The 12675-nt window shown below is 69.8% G+C and overlaps 2 protein-coding genes across 7 annotated transcripts; both read right to left on the bottom strand.

Moving 5' to 3' along the window:
- Positions 1-1096: 1096 nt before the first annotated feature.
- LOC116574735 (maestro heat-like repeat-containing protein family member 6) lies at positions 1097-8076 on the bottom strand. Of its 6 annotated transcripts, none has more exons than XM_032315489.1 (15): positions 6179-8076; positions 5918-6070; positions 5680-5796; positions 5277-5424; positions 4957-5102; positions 4592-4704; positions 4365-4502; positions 4139-4253; positions 3907-4050; positions 3659-3832; positions 3335-3502; positions 2981-3100; positions 2626-2728; positions 2448-2513; positions 1097-2289 (listed from the first exon to the last, which is right to left on the bottom strand). In XM_032315489.1, exons 1-15 carry the CDS (start codon positions 6392-6394, stop codon positions 2030-2032), a joined length of 2181 nt encoding a protein of 726 aa, XP_032171380.1. In that variant the 5' UTR covers positions 6395-8076; the 3' UTR covers positions 1097-2029. The 6 variants fall into 6 exon arrangements, with proteins under 6 accessions (XP_032171380.1, XP_032171378.1, XP_032171381.1 ...); XM_032315487.1 differs by having other exon boundaries at positions 4592-4776; XM_032315490.1 differs by lacking the exon at positions 2981-3100 and having other exon boundaries at positions 4592-4776.
- A 95-nt stretch (positions 8077-8171) lies between these two features.
- NAPRT (nicotinate phosphoribosyltransferase) lies at positions 8172-11604 on the bottom strand. The gene is made up of 13 exons (XM_032315508.1): positions 11310-11604; positions 11073-11200; positions 10894-10976; positions 10489-10619; positions 10288-10403; positions 9853-10049; positions 9634-9774; positions 9242-9326; positions 9064-9144; positions 8876-8978; positions 8613-8767; positions 8393-8500; positions 8172-8286 (listed from the first exon to the last, which is right to left on the bottom strand). Exons 1-13 carry the CDS (start codon positions 11533-11535, stop codon positions 8224-8226), a joined length of 1617 nt encoding a protein of 538 aa, XP_032171399.1. The 5' UTR covers positions 11536-11604; the 3' UTR covers positions 8172-8223.
- Between the last annotated feature and the right edge of the window lie 1071 nt (positions 11605-12675).

The following is a 12675-nucleotide window of genomic DNA, read 5'->3' on the forward strand; positions in this document are numbered from 1 at the left end:
GGGGATCCGCCGTGGCTGCCCCTGAGAGGGGGCCCCAGGACTCACCGAACAGGAGGGACTGTAGTCTCAGAGCTAGGACCTTGGCCCCAGAGAATCTCTCGGGTCCCAGCCCGAGAGCGGAATGAACGCTAGGACAGAGCAGGCTGCGCCTCACACGCCCTCCATCCTCCCAGCTGGCGGGCAGAGGGTCTTGGGGGGCACAGCAAGCTGGCGGTGGGCACAGGACCACAAGCCGGGGGACGCACTGTGCAGGACACAGCCTGCGCTCCGGGAGGGCGGTGGGCACGACGGACCTGGGGCGGAAGGGGCCGGGTGCCGCCTGCCCGAGCCCTCCGCGGAGCCCGGGGCCTCCTTTCCAGAGCCCATCTCTGGCCGGCCGTGCCCTGCTTGGTGACGGAAGCGCGTGGCCATCGCTCACCCCAGGTTGCAGCTCCTGGGCGGCGGCCCTGGGGGGCTGGGCCTGCTTCCGACCTCAGCGGCCATTACTGAGGGGAGCGTGAGGCTCCTGCCCCAGCCTCGGGCCCAGATCAAATCAGGGGCTCGCAGGACGTCCCCGCACACACCCGCTGCCTCGAGGGACACCGAAGGCGGACACCCAGCCCTGCCCAGCGCCCTCATCCTGGGAGCTGCGGTGCTGCCGGACAGGTGACCGGCTCGAGCCCCCAGGCCCGCGCGGCCTCCCAGAACACCCCCAAGCAACCCTCTCCTTTCCTCTCGCGGCCTCCCTCGGGAGTCTGAGGGCCCCGGAGGTCGGTGACACGTTTCGTTAGTTCTAAACGGACACACCAGACCATAGCCCCTGCTTCCACACCGACGCGTGCGCTCCGCCTGGCCCTGCTTGGGCCTCGAGGACCTAACGACCTTCCTGCCTGAGCTCTGGAGCTTTCTCTCCGTCTCAGGTGAACCGTGCCTTCCCTGGCCGTAAACACGGACCCTGATCCGGCCTGACTCTAACCCCCAGCGGGTGGACCCTTACTCCTCTCTCGATACTCACTGCCTTATCTACCATCCCAGCCTGAGCCAGACGCCGGGCCAGGCCATGGTCATCAGGACTCCGTGCTTGGCCCAGACCCGGTTCCCAGACTCATACCAGACACCTGTAACGCACCTGTCTTTATTTTAACCACTTCCCCCAGGGGACAGGCGGGACCCCAAGGGGGTCCGCAGACGTGGCGGGACAGGTCCCAGCCCCCCAAGAGGCGGCATGAGCCAAGGCCTCTCTGAGGACATGGCGTTGGGGGTTGGGTCCGGGAAGGCAAGAGAACGTCTCAAGACAGGCGTTCCGGGCGGAGGGGCCCGCCAGGACCCAGAGCCGCTTCCTCCCAGCACGTGCCGTCACTCCGCCCTCGTTCCAGCCCAGGGAGGGCCCTGGGGAGCCGCCTGGGGGCTCCGTCTGGAGGGGGCAGGAGGTGGCACCCCACACCTGAAGCCCACCTCCAGCCTCCAGTGGGGAAGTCAGGGGGAACCCAGAAAAGGTCTGGTGACCTTTCTGTGACGCGATGCACAGGAGTGTGGGGGCGATGGTGACAGGGCAGTGAGGAGTGGGACATGTGATGGGGGACTTTGGGCCACTGGGGAGGACAGCCCAGACAGGCAGGGGCGGAAGAGTGGGGAGGCCATACGTGAAGACCCAGCAAGCAGGCGGCCTCTCCTGGCACCAGCTCCCGGGGTTGGGCCAGGGTCACCATGCCCCCCATCGGAACCAGCTAGGTGCAGGGGCCATCCAAGCTGGGCGTGGGGCACACTCAGGTTGCTGGCCTGAATGGGGACAGATGGGCCCACGCGGGCAAGAGACAAGGCGGGCTGCAGGCAAGATGGTGCTTGGACAGAAGGCGCCCCGGTCCTGGCTCACGTGGCTGTTGTGGCGGTGCGTCCCTAGAGAGGGAGGGTTGGAGCCCATCCAGGCCCGGGCCCAGGGTGGGGGGCCCTCAAGGGGAGCCGCTCCTGCACACCTGCCCCTGCCAGGACTGGCCCCGGAGCGGAGCGCTGCCCGTCTGCGACCCCGGGGACCCTCCAGGCTGGCTCCGGCTCAGGCGCATTCGGGTCCCAGGCAGCCCCAGCGGCCTATGACGCTCCGGGGCTGGAATGGGCTGTTGGGGTAGACTGGTGGGGGCCGGGGGGGCGGGCTGCGGTGCCAGAGGCCTGGGCGGAGGAGAGGCAGGGGCAGGTCTAGGAGTCCTGGGCGGCGGGGCCAGGCCTGGGCGCGGGCCAGCAGCGCCACCTGTTGGGCGGACGCATGAGCCGCGGCGGCCACAGCGGGCTCTGGGTCACTCTGCAGCTGTCCCAGGTCTGCAGGGACAGGGCAGCTCAGGCAGGGCCAGAGAGCTCTCAGAACCACAACGTATCCCAGGCCCCAGGCTCTCCACCCGTCCGTTCCCATCCGCTGCCACCTCGCGCCCCCAGCCTCTCCAGGACCCCACACGCCGGTGAGCCAGCTGGGCCCTCACCCTGGAGCAGGGAGTCCAGCAGGTCCTCGTGGACACGGCCAGGGCTGGTGTGATGGACGAGGAAGCCTGGACCGAGACATGCCCGTGAGCGCTGGCCGCCGGCGCCCATATGGGAAGGGCCGGTCCGGCTCCCAGAGCTCTGAGAGGGAGGGACAGACACCAGGACTGCCTCACTCACCTAGGAGCACGGCCGCGCCCCAGCGCAAAGGGGTCTGTGGGCTCCGCAGGTAGCCCTGGGTCTGGCTCAGGAAGCTGGGGGTGTGACTTGGGTACCGCTGAACCTGGGGGCAGACAGGGTCATGACCGTATCCCAGGACCCATGGCACATGGAAAGCAGGTGGCAGACGTCAGCCCAGGGCACGGGGGGCCAGGGGAACCCCCAGGGCAAGGCCTCAGAGCCAGAAGTCTTGGACCTACGGCCACCTTGGCTGGGAGAGGGAGGAGACCGAGTTTTGGGGTAGTGCCTGGTGCATACCAGGCCAAGTGGGCAGCTGACCACACCCCATCGCTGTCACCGACCTCCCCCTACTGACCAGGCAGTGGCAGATGCGGCTTAGGGCCTCAGGGCTGTCGTAGTGGGCCACAGTGACCGTGTCCTCCAGCAGGCCCCAACGTAAGGCCTGGTCACAGCGGGCCAGGGTCCACTCTGAACTCTAGGGCAGGAGAAGGGAGCAGGGTTAGGGTCCAGAAAGTGGCTGGAGGGAGCCAGCGTGTGGCCAGGATGAGAGGTGGAAGAGCCCAGGGCAAGTGGTCAGGAAAGACCAGGAACCCGGGAGCCCTGGACATTCGCACCTGAGGTCCTCGTGGAAATATAAGGAGCTGCGCAGGGTGGGCACGGGTGGGGGTGGGTGGGGACAGCAAAGGGACAGTCTTGCGGGGCAGCTGACCTCAGCGGCATCGCGGCTGGGATCTTGCAGGCGCAACAGCAGAGGGACGACGCTCTGGAGCACCAGCTTCCGGAGGGGGCCGCGGAGCCCCACCCGGAGCCCGCCCCGGCCCCGCCGCACCAGCGTCCCGAGAAGCCCCACGGCCGAGGCGCGGACCGACTCCCTGGCCTGCGTGGGAGGGCGCGGTCAGGGCAGACGGAGAAGGCTGCGGTCCCGACGGTGATCCGGGGGCCTGGTGGGTGGGGGGGGTCTGGGGCGGGGGAGGGATGGGCCGGAACGGGGGTGGGGCGGGGTGGGGGCGCGGCCTGGAGGGGCGGGGCTTACGTCGTCCAGCAGCCGCGGTAGCCAGGGCCCCAGCTGGGCGCTCAGGAGGCGCACGGGCGCCCGCGGCTGCCGCAGGAGCCTCCCCAGCGCGCCCAGCGCCGCGTCCACGAGCCTCGCGTCGCCCTCGCCCAGCGCACCCAGCAGCGTGGGCAGCAGCCTGCTCCCGTGCCGCACCTGCGGGGGCAGCGACTCGTGGGCGGCCCCTCGCGGCCCCCGCCTGGTCCCCCGCCCCCGGCCCTGTCCCTCACCTTCCCGCGGTCCAGCGCTAGGTGGCCGAGGCCCAGCAGGCCCAGCCAGCGCACGGTGGGCTCGGGGTCGCCCTGCCAGGCCTGGAGCCGCTCCAGGATGACCTCCTCCCGCAGGAGCCTCGCCGTGGGCCGACTCTGCAGCAGCTGAACGGGGGGGCCCTGCGGTCAGCGCGCGCGAGGGCGGCCGCACGCCGCCGGCGCCCCTCCCGGGCCGGGTGGGAAGCAGGCTCACCCCGGCGAAGAAGGCCATCGCCGTGAGGCGCTGCGCGTCGTCGGGGCTGCGCAGCTGCGGCAGCAAGTTCGCGAACAGGCCTCGCAGGTGGTGGTCCGCGTGGGCCACCATGGCACTGGATGGGGAGGAGATGGGGCGCTCTCTCGTCTCCCCTGCCGCCCCTGGAGAAGCCTCCAGCCCGCCCCGCCTCCCGCCCCCGCCTCTTCCCCCGCGCCCCCTCCCGCACCTGGCCAGCAGCAGGACGCCTTCTAGGTGGGTGTGGGCTCCCACCAGCCTCCTCCAGCCGCCGGCCTGCTCCATGCACGTGACTACCATGCGGCCACCGTCCCCGGCGAGCAAGGCCTTCAAGGCCTCCACCGCGCAGCTGGGTAGGGGCAGGCAGCGGGTGGGTGGAAAGGCCTGGAGGGCACCGGCCCCGCCCCCCTTCCCTGGGCTGGGGCTGCGGGCCCTCACCTGGCCTGGCTGGGCGGCGGCCCTCGCTGCCAGGGGCCCCACACCTTCGGGGAGCCAGGGGCGCGCACGCCCCGCGCTAGCTGGTGTAGCTGCGTGACCAGCAGGAGCAGGAGCTGTGGGTAGAAGCCCCGCGTGGCACCCACGCAGCCAGACACAGCCAGCATCTCCCCAAGGGCCCGAGTGGCCTGCGGAACAAGCCGCCCGGCTCAGGCTGCGCCGCCGCAGAGCTAGGACGAGGCCTCGGACCCTTGAGGGACATGACGAACGCGCCGGTCCTGCCGCCCTGGCGCCCCCACCGCGGGGCCAGACCCTCCCACCCCCTAGGTCCTGGGGGAGGCCCCCGGCTGCGTGGGCCCCTCACCTACCGCCAAGGCCTCCAGCTCCCGCCCGGCTTGGTCCTTCAGCGCCCACAGCAGCTGGACCAGCACCTGCCCGTTCACGCACTGATTCCGGCTCAGGCTGGGCCACAGTTCAGCCACCGCCCTGGGGGTGGGAGCCGCTGAGACAGGGTCTGATGTGGGGAGTCCCCAGGTCAGGGTGGGAGGTGGCCCCGAGGACTCCAGCCTGGGGAGGAGTCGGGAAACCGACCCCAGGGCACTCCACCCACACACCCCAGAGGAAAACTTTAAGCTGCCCGGCGGGGGGCAGATCAGGGCTCCCTGGGGCCACCAGCAGGGCGACAGACCTGGTGTTGGGCACAGTCCCTGTACAGAAGGAAACCCCAGAGAACTTCTCCTGGGCAGAGTGACCCAAGAGCCAGGGTCGTTGGGGAGAAGCCGCCACCTGGCTCGCTCGTCCCACCTTGGAGCCCCGGCCTGGGCTCCCAGTGTGACCTGGAGGGGGAAGGCAGGCCGCCAGGCCAGGACAGTCCTGAGGACCCCCGAGGACCCCCGAGGCGGGAGGGGTGGGGAGGGGACGGAGGACCCGAGTCGGGTGGGGGCGGGGCAATTCAGAGGCTCCGCCCCCCGACCCCACCGCCAATCAGGAAGAGGGAAGGAAGCTGCTGGGGGACTTGGGGGTGTGGCTGCTGGCCTGGGGGAGGCGGGTTACCGGTCCGGGGACAGCGAGCTGCGCAGCAGCGCACGCACCACCTCCCGAGCGTGCTCCCGGGCCAGCGCGCTCAGCACCCGGAGGGCCGCCCGCCGGGGCCTCCCTTCGGCCAGGCTGGGCACCTGCGCCAGCAGCCGGCTCACCAGGGCATACACCTGGCGGGGAGGAACAGACGTCAGCGACCTATGGCCACACCCCCGCGGGGCAGGTGCAGCCATGCCCCAACCTTAGAACTCAACAGCGGCAGCTGGGGGCAGGGCGGGAGCGATGGCTCACCTGGGCCTCCAGAGGCTGGCCCTGGGCCTCCGGAGCTGAGGGCAGTGTGAGCGCTGTCGCCTGCGTCCCCACAATGCCGGCCTCTTGCAGGCAGGCCGCGGTGTACGCCCCCAGGTCCGCAAGGGCCCCCTCCTCCCGGGAGCTCTGGGGGTCCTAGGGCAGGGTGGGTGGGATGGACCAAGTGCCCTGACTCTCCCAGCTGTCTTCCCCAGCGACCCCATCTTCCTTCGTGTGGTCCCTGCAGCCTCCCTTCCCACTCACCTGACAGGGTCCCTCAGGGGCCTCACAGCCCGGGGCGGGGACAGCAGCCACACTCTTGGGATCCAACTCAGGTTCAAGCCCATGTCTGGGCTGACGGCCAAGGACAGAGCTACCTGGGGTCTGTCCCTGGTTGGCCTGGATCCCTTCAGCCAGAGCTGTCAGAGTTAGAGCCCCCACAGGGCCCCCGCGGGTCTGGCCCCACGCCCCCCAAGCCATGGCCCCCGGCACACCCCAAGCTGCGCAGCCAGATCCAGCAGCGCCTGCCGCTCCTTCTTCTGGGATGTCGTGCCAGGGCCTGACGTAGAAGCCAGCCCTGGGCAGGAAGGACGGGGGCCAGGTGTGGTAGCGCTTCCTGGGTGGGGGCTGGGGCGCTCCCAGACGCACCCCCAGGTGTGCATATCCGGGGCCTGTGAAGGGCCCTCCTGCCCTTGCTGCTGGCAGTGAGTAGCTGGCCTGAAGCTGGAGTGTGGGGGCGGGGGGGTTCCCGTCTGCCCTCAGGGCCCAGGGCAGGGATAAGATCCCTGGGATGGTGGTTCTTTAATAAGAGGGGGACTGGGACCCTTCACCCTGACATCTGACCCCTCTGGGCTGGTGTGGACAGCCCTGAGGAGACCCCGGCAGGGTCCAGGTCCAGACAGAGGTCAGGGCCCAGCCCAGAGCTCAGGCGCTGCCTGGGGCCCCGAGCTGGGCTGTCCCCACGGCATTCCGACCCAGGCAGACATCTTGGGGACGAGGATGGTTGAGACAGGTGTCACCACCTCTGAGGTCAGGCCGGCCTGGGGTGGAGCAGAGCTGAGGGGGCGGCCCCACCAGCACCCAGGTGCCCTTACAGGGGCCTGCCACCGTCAGGGTGGGCCATCTGGGTCCTGGCCCGTTCTGAGGCTCCCCCTCCACCCGACCCTGGAGCACAGGGCTCCTCGGTCCTGGCCCGAGGAAGTGTGCCGCTGGGCAGCGGTGGCCCACGGGTACCTGGGCCTGCTTCCGCCCTTGGGTGTTTGTGAGTCTGTATCTGTCCGAGCCTCGAGCTCCACAGGGCTGGCCTGACCGGGCCTCTGCCCCAAATCCTGTCACCCTCCCCCAGGGACGCGGGCCAAGGCCCCGCCTAAGCCTTGGGGTCCGGAAGAGCCAGTCTGGCCACAGATGCTTGAAGAGCTGACGTGTTCTCGGAAGCACCGCGGGAAGCCATCACCCCGCCTTGCGTGCCCTTGCCACCCGGTGCTGCCAGGGTCAGAGAGGTCTGGCTCCACCGCCCCACGGGACCGAGGACATCTCTCCCGGCTGGTTCTGGTGGAACCCGAGTCACCCAAGTCGGCAGACACCTGACCGGGTTCGTCCACACAGCAGCCGGGCCAGCCCAGAGCTGCTCATCTCCTGGCTGGCTCTCGCACACCCCCTGAACCTTCCTCTTCTCGGTAAGGCTGCGGGGTCCTGAGGTGGCTTCCCCCAAGGCCGGCCTGGCTGGCCCCATGGCAGATGGTGGCGCCCAAGAGCACAGCGACCCACTGGTAGAGTCCTGTAGGGCGGCCTCCAGAGCGGCCAGGGACGCCTGGGCTTCTCCTGGGCTTGGCAAGCATGAGGTGTCCCACTGACCCTTGCACGGGGTGCCCTTGGCCGGCGGTGGAATCTGGGGCCACGCCTGGATCCCAGAAATCCCCAAGACCCTCTGGGTTCCTCATCCCCAACCCGTGGCTCTCCCTCCCCGGCCTCCTGCAGTAACTGCACCAGCTCCTAGGTGGGCACCATGAGCCCCCCTTTCCCTCCGGCCTCAGGCCTGGCCCCACAGCCCAGCTGCACAAGCCTCCGACTGCCAGCCTCGGCCTAGCGCCCGGCCCCCCTCAGACCCCAGCCCCGGGCTGCCTCCCCACCCTGGCAGAGCCTGGGCCTCCCTGGGAGCTGGAACCCAGGCGCTGACCCCCGAGGGCAGCCTCCCTTGCAGGCCCTGGGGGTCCGGTGAGCGGCAACATAGGCAAAGAAAGACACATGACAAGGCGTGCAGGACAGAGAGTGACTCGTGTTGGTCTGTGGTGGCCCTGACCCCGTCGTGTTCATGAGGACCCTCCGGCCAGCAGGCTGGCCACCAGGGCCTGGAGCTTATCAGACAGCGCCACCTACAGGAAGGAGAGAGGATGATGGGTGGCCACGGGGAATAGAGGGGAGGCTGGGGGACAAGGGGGCGGGGTGGGGGTGGGGCGCATGGGGGCGAGGAGCACCTACGGGGTAGGGGGCAGGCTGCTCCAGCCGCTTGTGCTCCGGGCTCAGATGGCTCAGGGACAGCTGGGCGAAGGCTCTGGATTCGGCCAGAGATGGGAGGGGCTCACACAGCTGGAGGGAAGAGGGAAGGCCAGGGCCGGGTCTGCGGTCAGGGTCAGGGTCAGGGGCCAGGGCTCCACCTGGGTTGGAGCAGCAGACTAAGGGAGGAGGTGGAGGCGGCTACCTCTCCCCGCTGGACCCAGAGTCTCAGCAGGGGCTCCACACGGGCAGGCTTCACGGTCCAGGCTTCCTGGGCCCCTCGAGGCCAGACCCTGAGCTCTCGGCCAGCCTGGGGGGGTTGCTCCTCCGCCAACTGCAGCACGTCCAACAGCGGAGACCCTGAGTGTGTGCCGCGGGGACTTAGGGTTAGAGTAACGCGGGGGGCCTGGGGACTTGAGGAGGACCACGGAGGCGTGGGCGGCGTGGGCGGCGTGGGCCGGGTCTCACCATCGGCGCGCAGGAGCCGGAAAGCGGCCTTGCTCCCCGGGAGCGTCTGTTTCCCGGGGTCCTCGGTCAGCTTCATGCGCGGCTGGCCTCCCACGGACACCAGCTGCAGAAACGGGTTTGCCGGACTCTCCTCCCCCGGCCAGTGGTCCCTCAGGCCCACCCCACTGGGTCCCAGATCCCACCCCGACCTTATAGACGCAGCCCAGGGAAGGCTGGCGGGGACACGTGACCACGCTGGTGCCGATGCCAATGACGTTGACCTCACTGCCCTGGACCAGGAGAGAGAAGGTGGCACGGAAGCCTGTCAGCATCTGCAGGCCCAGGGCCCCCTGAGTCCCGCTCTGGCCCGCCCCTGCCCTACCCCACCTCCTGGGCCAGCCGGGCCAGCTCCTCCTCGCCAATGTTGTTGCTGACGGCGATGGAGATGGATTCCAGCCAGGGCGTCTGGAACCTGTGATGGGGGCAGCCCCTCAGATGGTCCCTGGTGCACCGATCTGCTCTCCCTCCCAGGTTACGCACCCCTCCCCCACACCTGACCATCTGCCTCCCGCCACAAGGGCCCCGGCTTTTGCTCATGAGCCCCCGGGCGAACCCATCCCTGATTTCCCTGCCAAGGTCCCGACGTCTCTACTCTGGCAGCAACGGGGTCAGACCTCCTCCCTTGGGGAGAGACACACTGCTCCCTCCTCGGCCCTGGCCCAACGCCCCCGCCCCCAAGAGGATCTCTCCGTGGGCATAAGCTGCCCCAGGGGACTCACTGGGCCGAAACGGTCCTGAAGACCCTGCGGATCTCCTGGGCCTGCTGGAGCAAGTCACCGCTGTCCAGTCTCACACCCACCGCTCGGTAGCCCAGCTCCCCCAGCGCCAGGGCCACTGCCAGAAAGTTAGGCACACCGCTCCTGCCAGAGGAACGACCAGGTTCCAGGAGGGCCGCGGGTGCTCTGCAGGGCCCACCCAGGGGAGAACCTGGGCCTCACCTCTGCACACTGTACGTGTCCAGCAGGCCCTGAAAGGCCCGGGGGAAAGCCAGGGCATAGGCCACAAAGGCCGCCCGCTCCCCCTGGTGGGGCTCCCGCACCCCCAGTCCCAGATGGGCACACACGCGATCCAGCCACGCCTCCGCACGAACAGCCAGATCCACTCTGGGGCCCTGGCCGGCAGCCGGGGCCAACGTCTACGGAAAGGGCTCAGTGAAGGCCGCGCAGCCCATGGGGCAGGGTGAGGACTGCCTAACCCCTGGCTGAGGGCTGCCCGCTCCCCATGCAGCACTGGGTCTACCTGCCCGGGGGCTCAGCTGAGCCGGGCCGACCACCTGCCTGTGCAAAGCTGTGGCCAGCCCGACCCTCCCCAGGCAAGGACTGGCTTTGGGGTCGGCCCTCTGGGGTGTAGCCGCGGGGGAGAGAGATACTGACCGGGTCGGGGGGCACCTCCGTGCCCAAAAAGGACGTGATGAAAGAGTGAGCCAGGGTTCCCGCCACGGGCACGCCCCGCAGTTGTCCTGCCAGCACATTGCTGCTGCCATCAAAGCCTGCGCCAGGGTCAGGAGGGTGTCAGGTGCGGCTTCCAGGGAGCCTCCTCCCTTCCGGCCCCTGCCTCCCTCCTCGGGCTCTTACCGCCCAAGTAGCTATAGGTAGAGGCAGTAAGACCCCCATCAGGGCCCTGGGCTCGGCGCAGCCCCATCTCCAAGAGCCTCTTCTCGGGACCCGCGATCAGGCGCAGCCGCGCAGCGTTGGTGGCGATAAGGCTGTCGGGAGGAAGGTGTGCAATGGAGCAGGGGACCCGCGTTGTGGGTCACGACGGAACCGCGGCCCCGAGCCCCCTTCACGGCCCCCCACGGTGCGAGCTGGGGCCGGAGTGCTCTCCACAGCCCAGGGGCAGGCGCTGGGCTCCCCGGGCAGACCACGCCCCATTCCGAAGACCCGCCCCCCGGAAGTCCCCTTGGTCCCCCCGGAAGTCCCCTGGTCCTCCCAGGCACCCAGCTGGGTCCCGCCGTCCACCTCCGCTGGGCGGGGCCGCACCTGGCGTAGCTGACGAGGCAGAGGAGGGGCGTCTCCAGCAGCTGCGCCACCAGGAGCGGCCCGCTCACCTGCAGCAAGGGCACCTGCAGCGGGGTCAAGGGGGGCCCGGGGGTGCGGTCAGCTCGGCGGCGCCCGGCGCGCTCGGCCCGCGCCGTCTGCCCCGCTCGGCCCGCACTCACGTCGGGGAAGGCGAGGGAGCCCTCGGGCAGGGCCCGCACCGTCACGTCGGAGCAGTCGACGGCACGAAGGTACTCGAAGAAGGCGGGGTCCGTGTCGGGCGGCAGCACCGAGGCCAGAAACTGCACGTCTGGGGGTGACAGAGGCCCTGGTGGGCTGGCGCTGGCCGTGGAGGGCTCGTCGGGGGTCCCGGGAGGCTCGCTGGGCCCCGGGGGACGCGGGGCGGGGGCGGGGGCTACCTGCGTCCCGCAGGCGGAAGGCGCGCAGGAAGCGCACGCAGTCGCGCAGCCCCGCGGCCAGGGCGAAGGCGCCGCCGAACGGACAGCCGCGGAAGAAGAGCTCGAACTCGGCCTGCTCGCGCGCCCGGCCCGCGCGCCAGTAGCCCAGCGCCATGGTGGCCTGGTAGAGGTCGGTGAGCAGCGGCCGAGCCGCCGCGAGCGCCTCGGGGTCCCGCTCCGCCGCCATCTCGCTCCGCCGCGCGGACTCTGGCCCCGCCGTGTCCCCGCCCGGCCCCGGCCCCCACGTGACGCCTCCACCCCACGTGACGCCCCCGCCCGCGGAGCGAGGTCTGTTGGGGCCCCGCCCCCTGACCCAGCCTCTAGCCGGGCGGCGGGGCGGGACTTGGGAAGGTGCTCGGGAGGACATGCAGGTGGTGCCACACTGTGGCTCAGGGACCAGTGTGGTGCGACAGAGAGCAAGGGGCCGCTGGGCCACCCTCGGCAGGCACGCAGATTTTTGCACCTCCAAGAATCCACCCTACAACGGGGACACCCTGTACCCAGGCCCCCACCATCAAGGGGGGGGCCTCCTGAGGACACCAGTTCTGACCACAAGTCCCCACAGCACACACCCTTTGTTTCCAGCTCAGAGAATGGCTGTCTCACCAGGCATGCTGGCCAACAGTCCAGGGAGGGGCCGCCAGGGCCAAGTACTGCCCAGACAGGAGCTTGGCTGACTCCACAGGGCATTTATCCCGGGCCTGTCCAGGGTCCAGGTCGCCAGGGAGGGAGGGACCCACAGGCCACAGAACAGACTGGGCAGCACACGGAGGGCCTCATCTAAGCAATCAGCCAGGCTATGTGAGAGGCCTGGCTCGGTCTCCCCCAGGTCCCACTTGGGGGACCCATGAGTAGTCACAGCAGCAGGGCCCAGACTGCCGCTGGAACCTTTCTTCCCTGGACGCCTCTGCTCCCATGGGGTCAGCTCAGCAGGGAATGGAACCCAGAGGAGGCAGAGTGGAGGGGGGGACCTCCGGTGCCTCAGACGGACCAACAGCCCCTGCAGAGGGGGCAACCGACATGGTTTCTGGCTGCAACAGCTTGAACTGGGCATGCCCCTTGTCACCAAGGGCGGAGTGCAATCAGGAGGGCAGTCTGGAGACGGACAAGGGGCAGAGGGGGAGTGAGGTCACACAACCACAAGAACACCGTGCCCAGACCAAGAACGGGGAGGGAGGGGTTGGCCCCTGGGGTCACTGGTGGAGCAGCAGCAGGGCCGGGGCCCAGCGGGGACACTAATGAGAGGCAGGCCAAGTGTGAGGCCCACAGCCGGCGGTGCTGCTCACTGAACACGCCCTCCCCCGGGGGCCCAGACGAGGACAGGAGC

Source organism: Mustela erminea, chromosome 16 (genome assembly GCF_009829155.1).
Source record: "Mustela erminea isolate mMusErm1 chromosome 16, mMusErm1.Pri, whole genome shotgun sequence".
NCBI lineage: Eukaryota > Metazoa > Chordata > Mammalia > Carnivora > Mustelidae > Mustela > Mustela erminea.

Excerpts from the sequence above, each read along its gene's own strand:
- NAPRT (XM_032315508.1), bottom strand. The coding sequence starts at position 11,535 with ATGGCGGCGGAGCGGGACCCCGAGGCGCTCGCGGCGGCTCGGCCGCTG. Across the intron at positions 11,201-11,309 it reads CTTCCGCCTGCGGGACGCAG|ACGTGCAGTTTCTGGCCTCG; the intron begins GTAGCCCCCGCC and ends TGTCACCCCCAG. Across the intron at positions 8,979-9,063 it reads CCCTGGGCTGCGTCTATAAG|CTGGTGTCCGTGGGAGGCCA; the intron begins GTCGGGGTGGGA and ends CCGTTTCTGCAG.
- LOC116574735 (XM_032315487.1), bottom strand. The coding sequence starts at position 6,394 with ATGGCTTGGGGGGCGTGGGGCCAGACCCGCGGGGGCCCTGTGGGGGCT. Across the intron at positions 4,254-4,364 it reads GGCGTCCTGCTGCTGGCCAG|TGCCATGGTGGCCCACGCGG; the intron begins GTGCGGGAGGGG and ends CTCCCCATCCAG. Across the intron at positions 2,729-2,980 it reads GCCGCATCTGCCACTGCCTG|GTTCAGCGGTACCCAAGTCA; the intron begins GTCAGTAGGGGG and ends GTCTGCCCCCAG.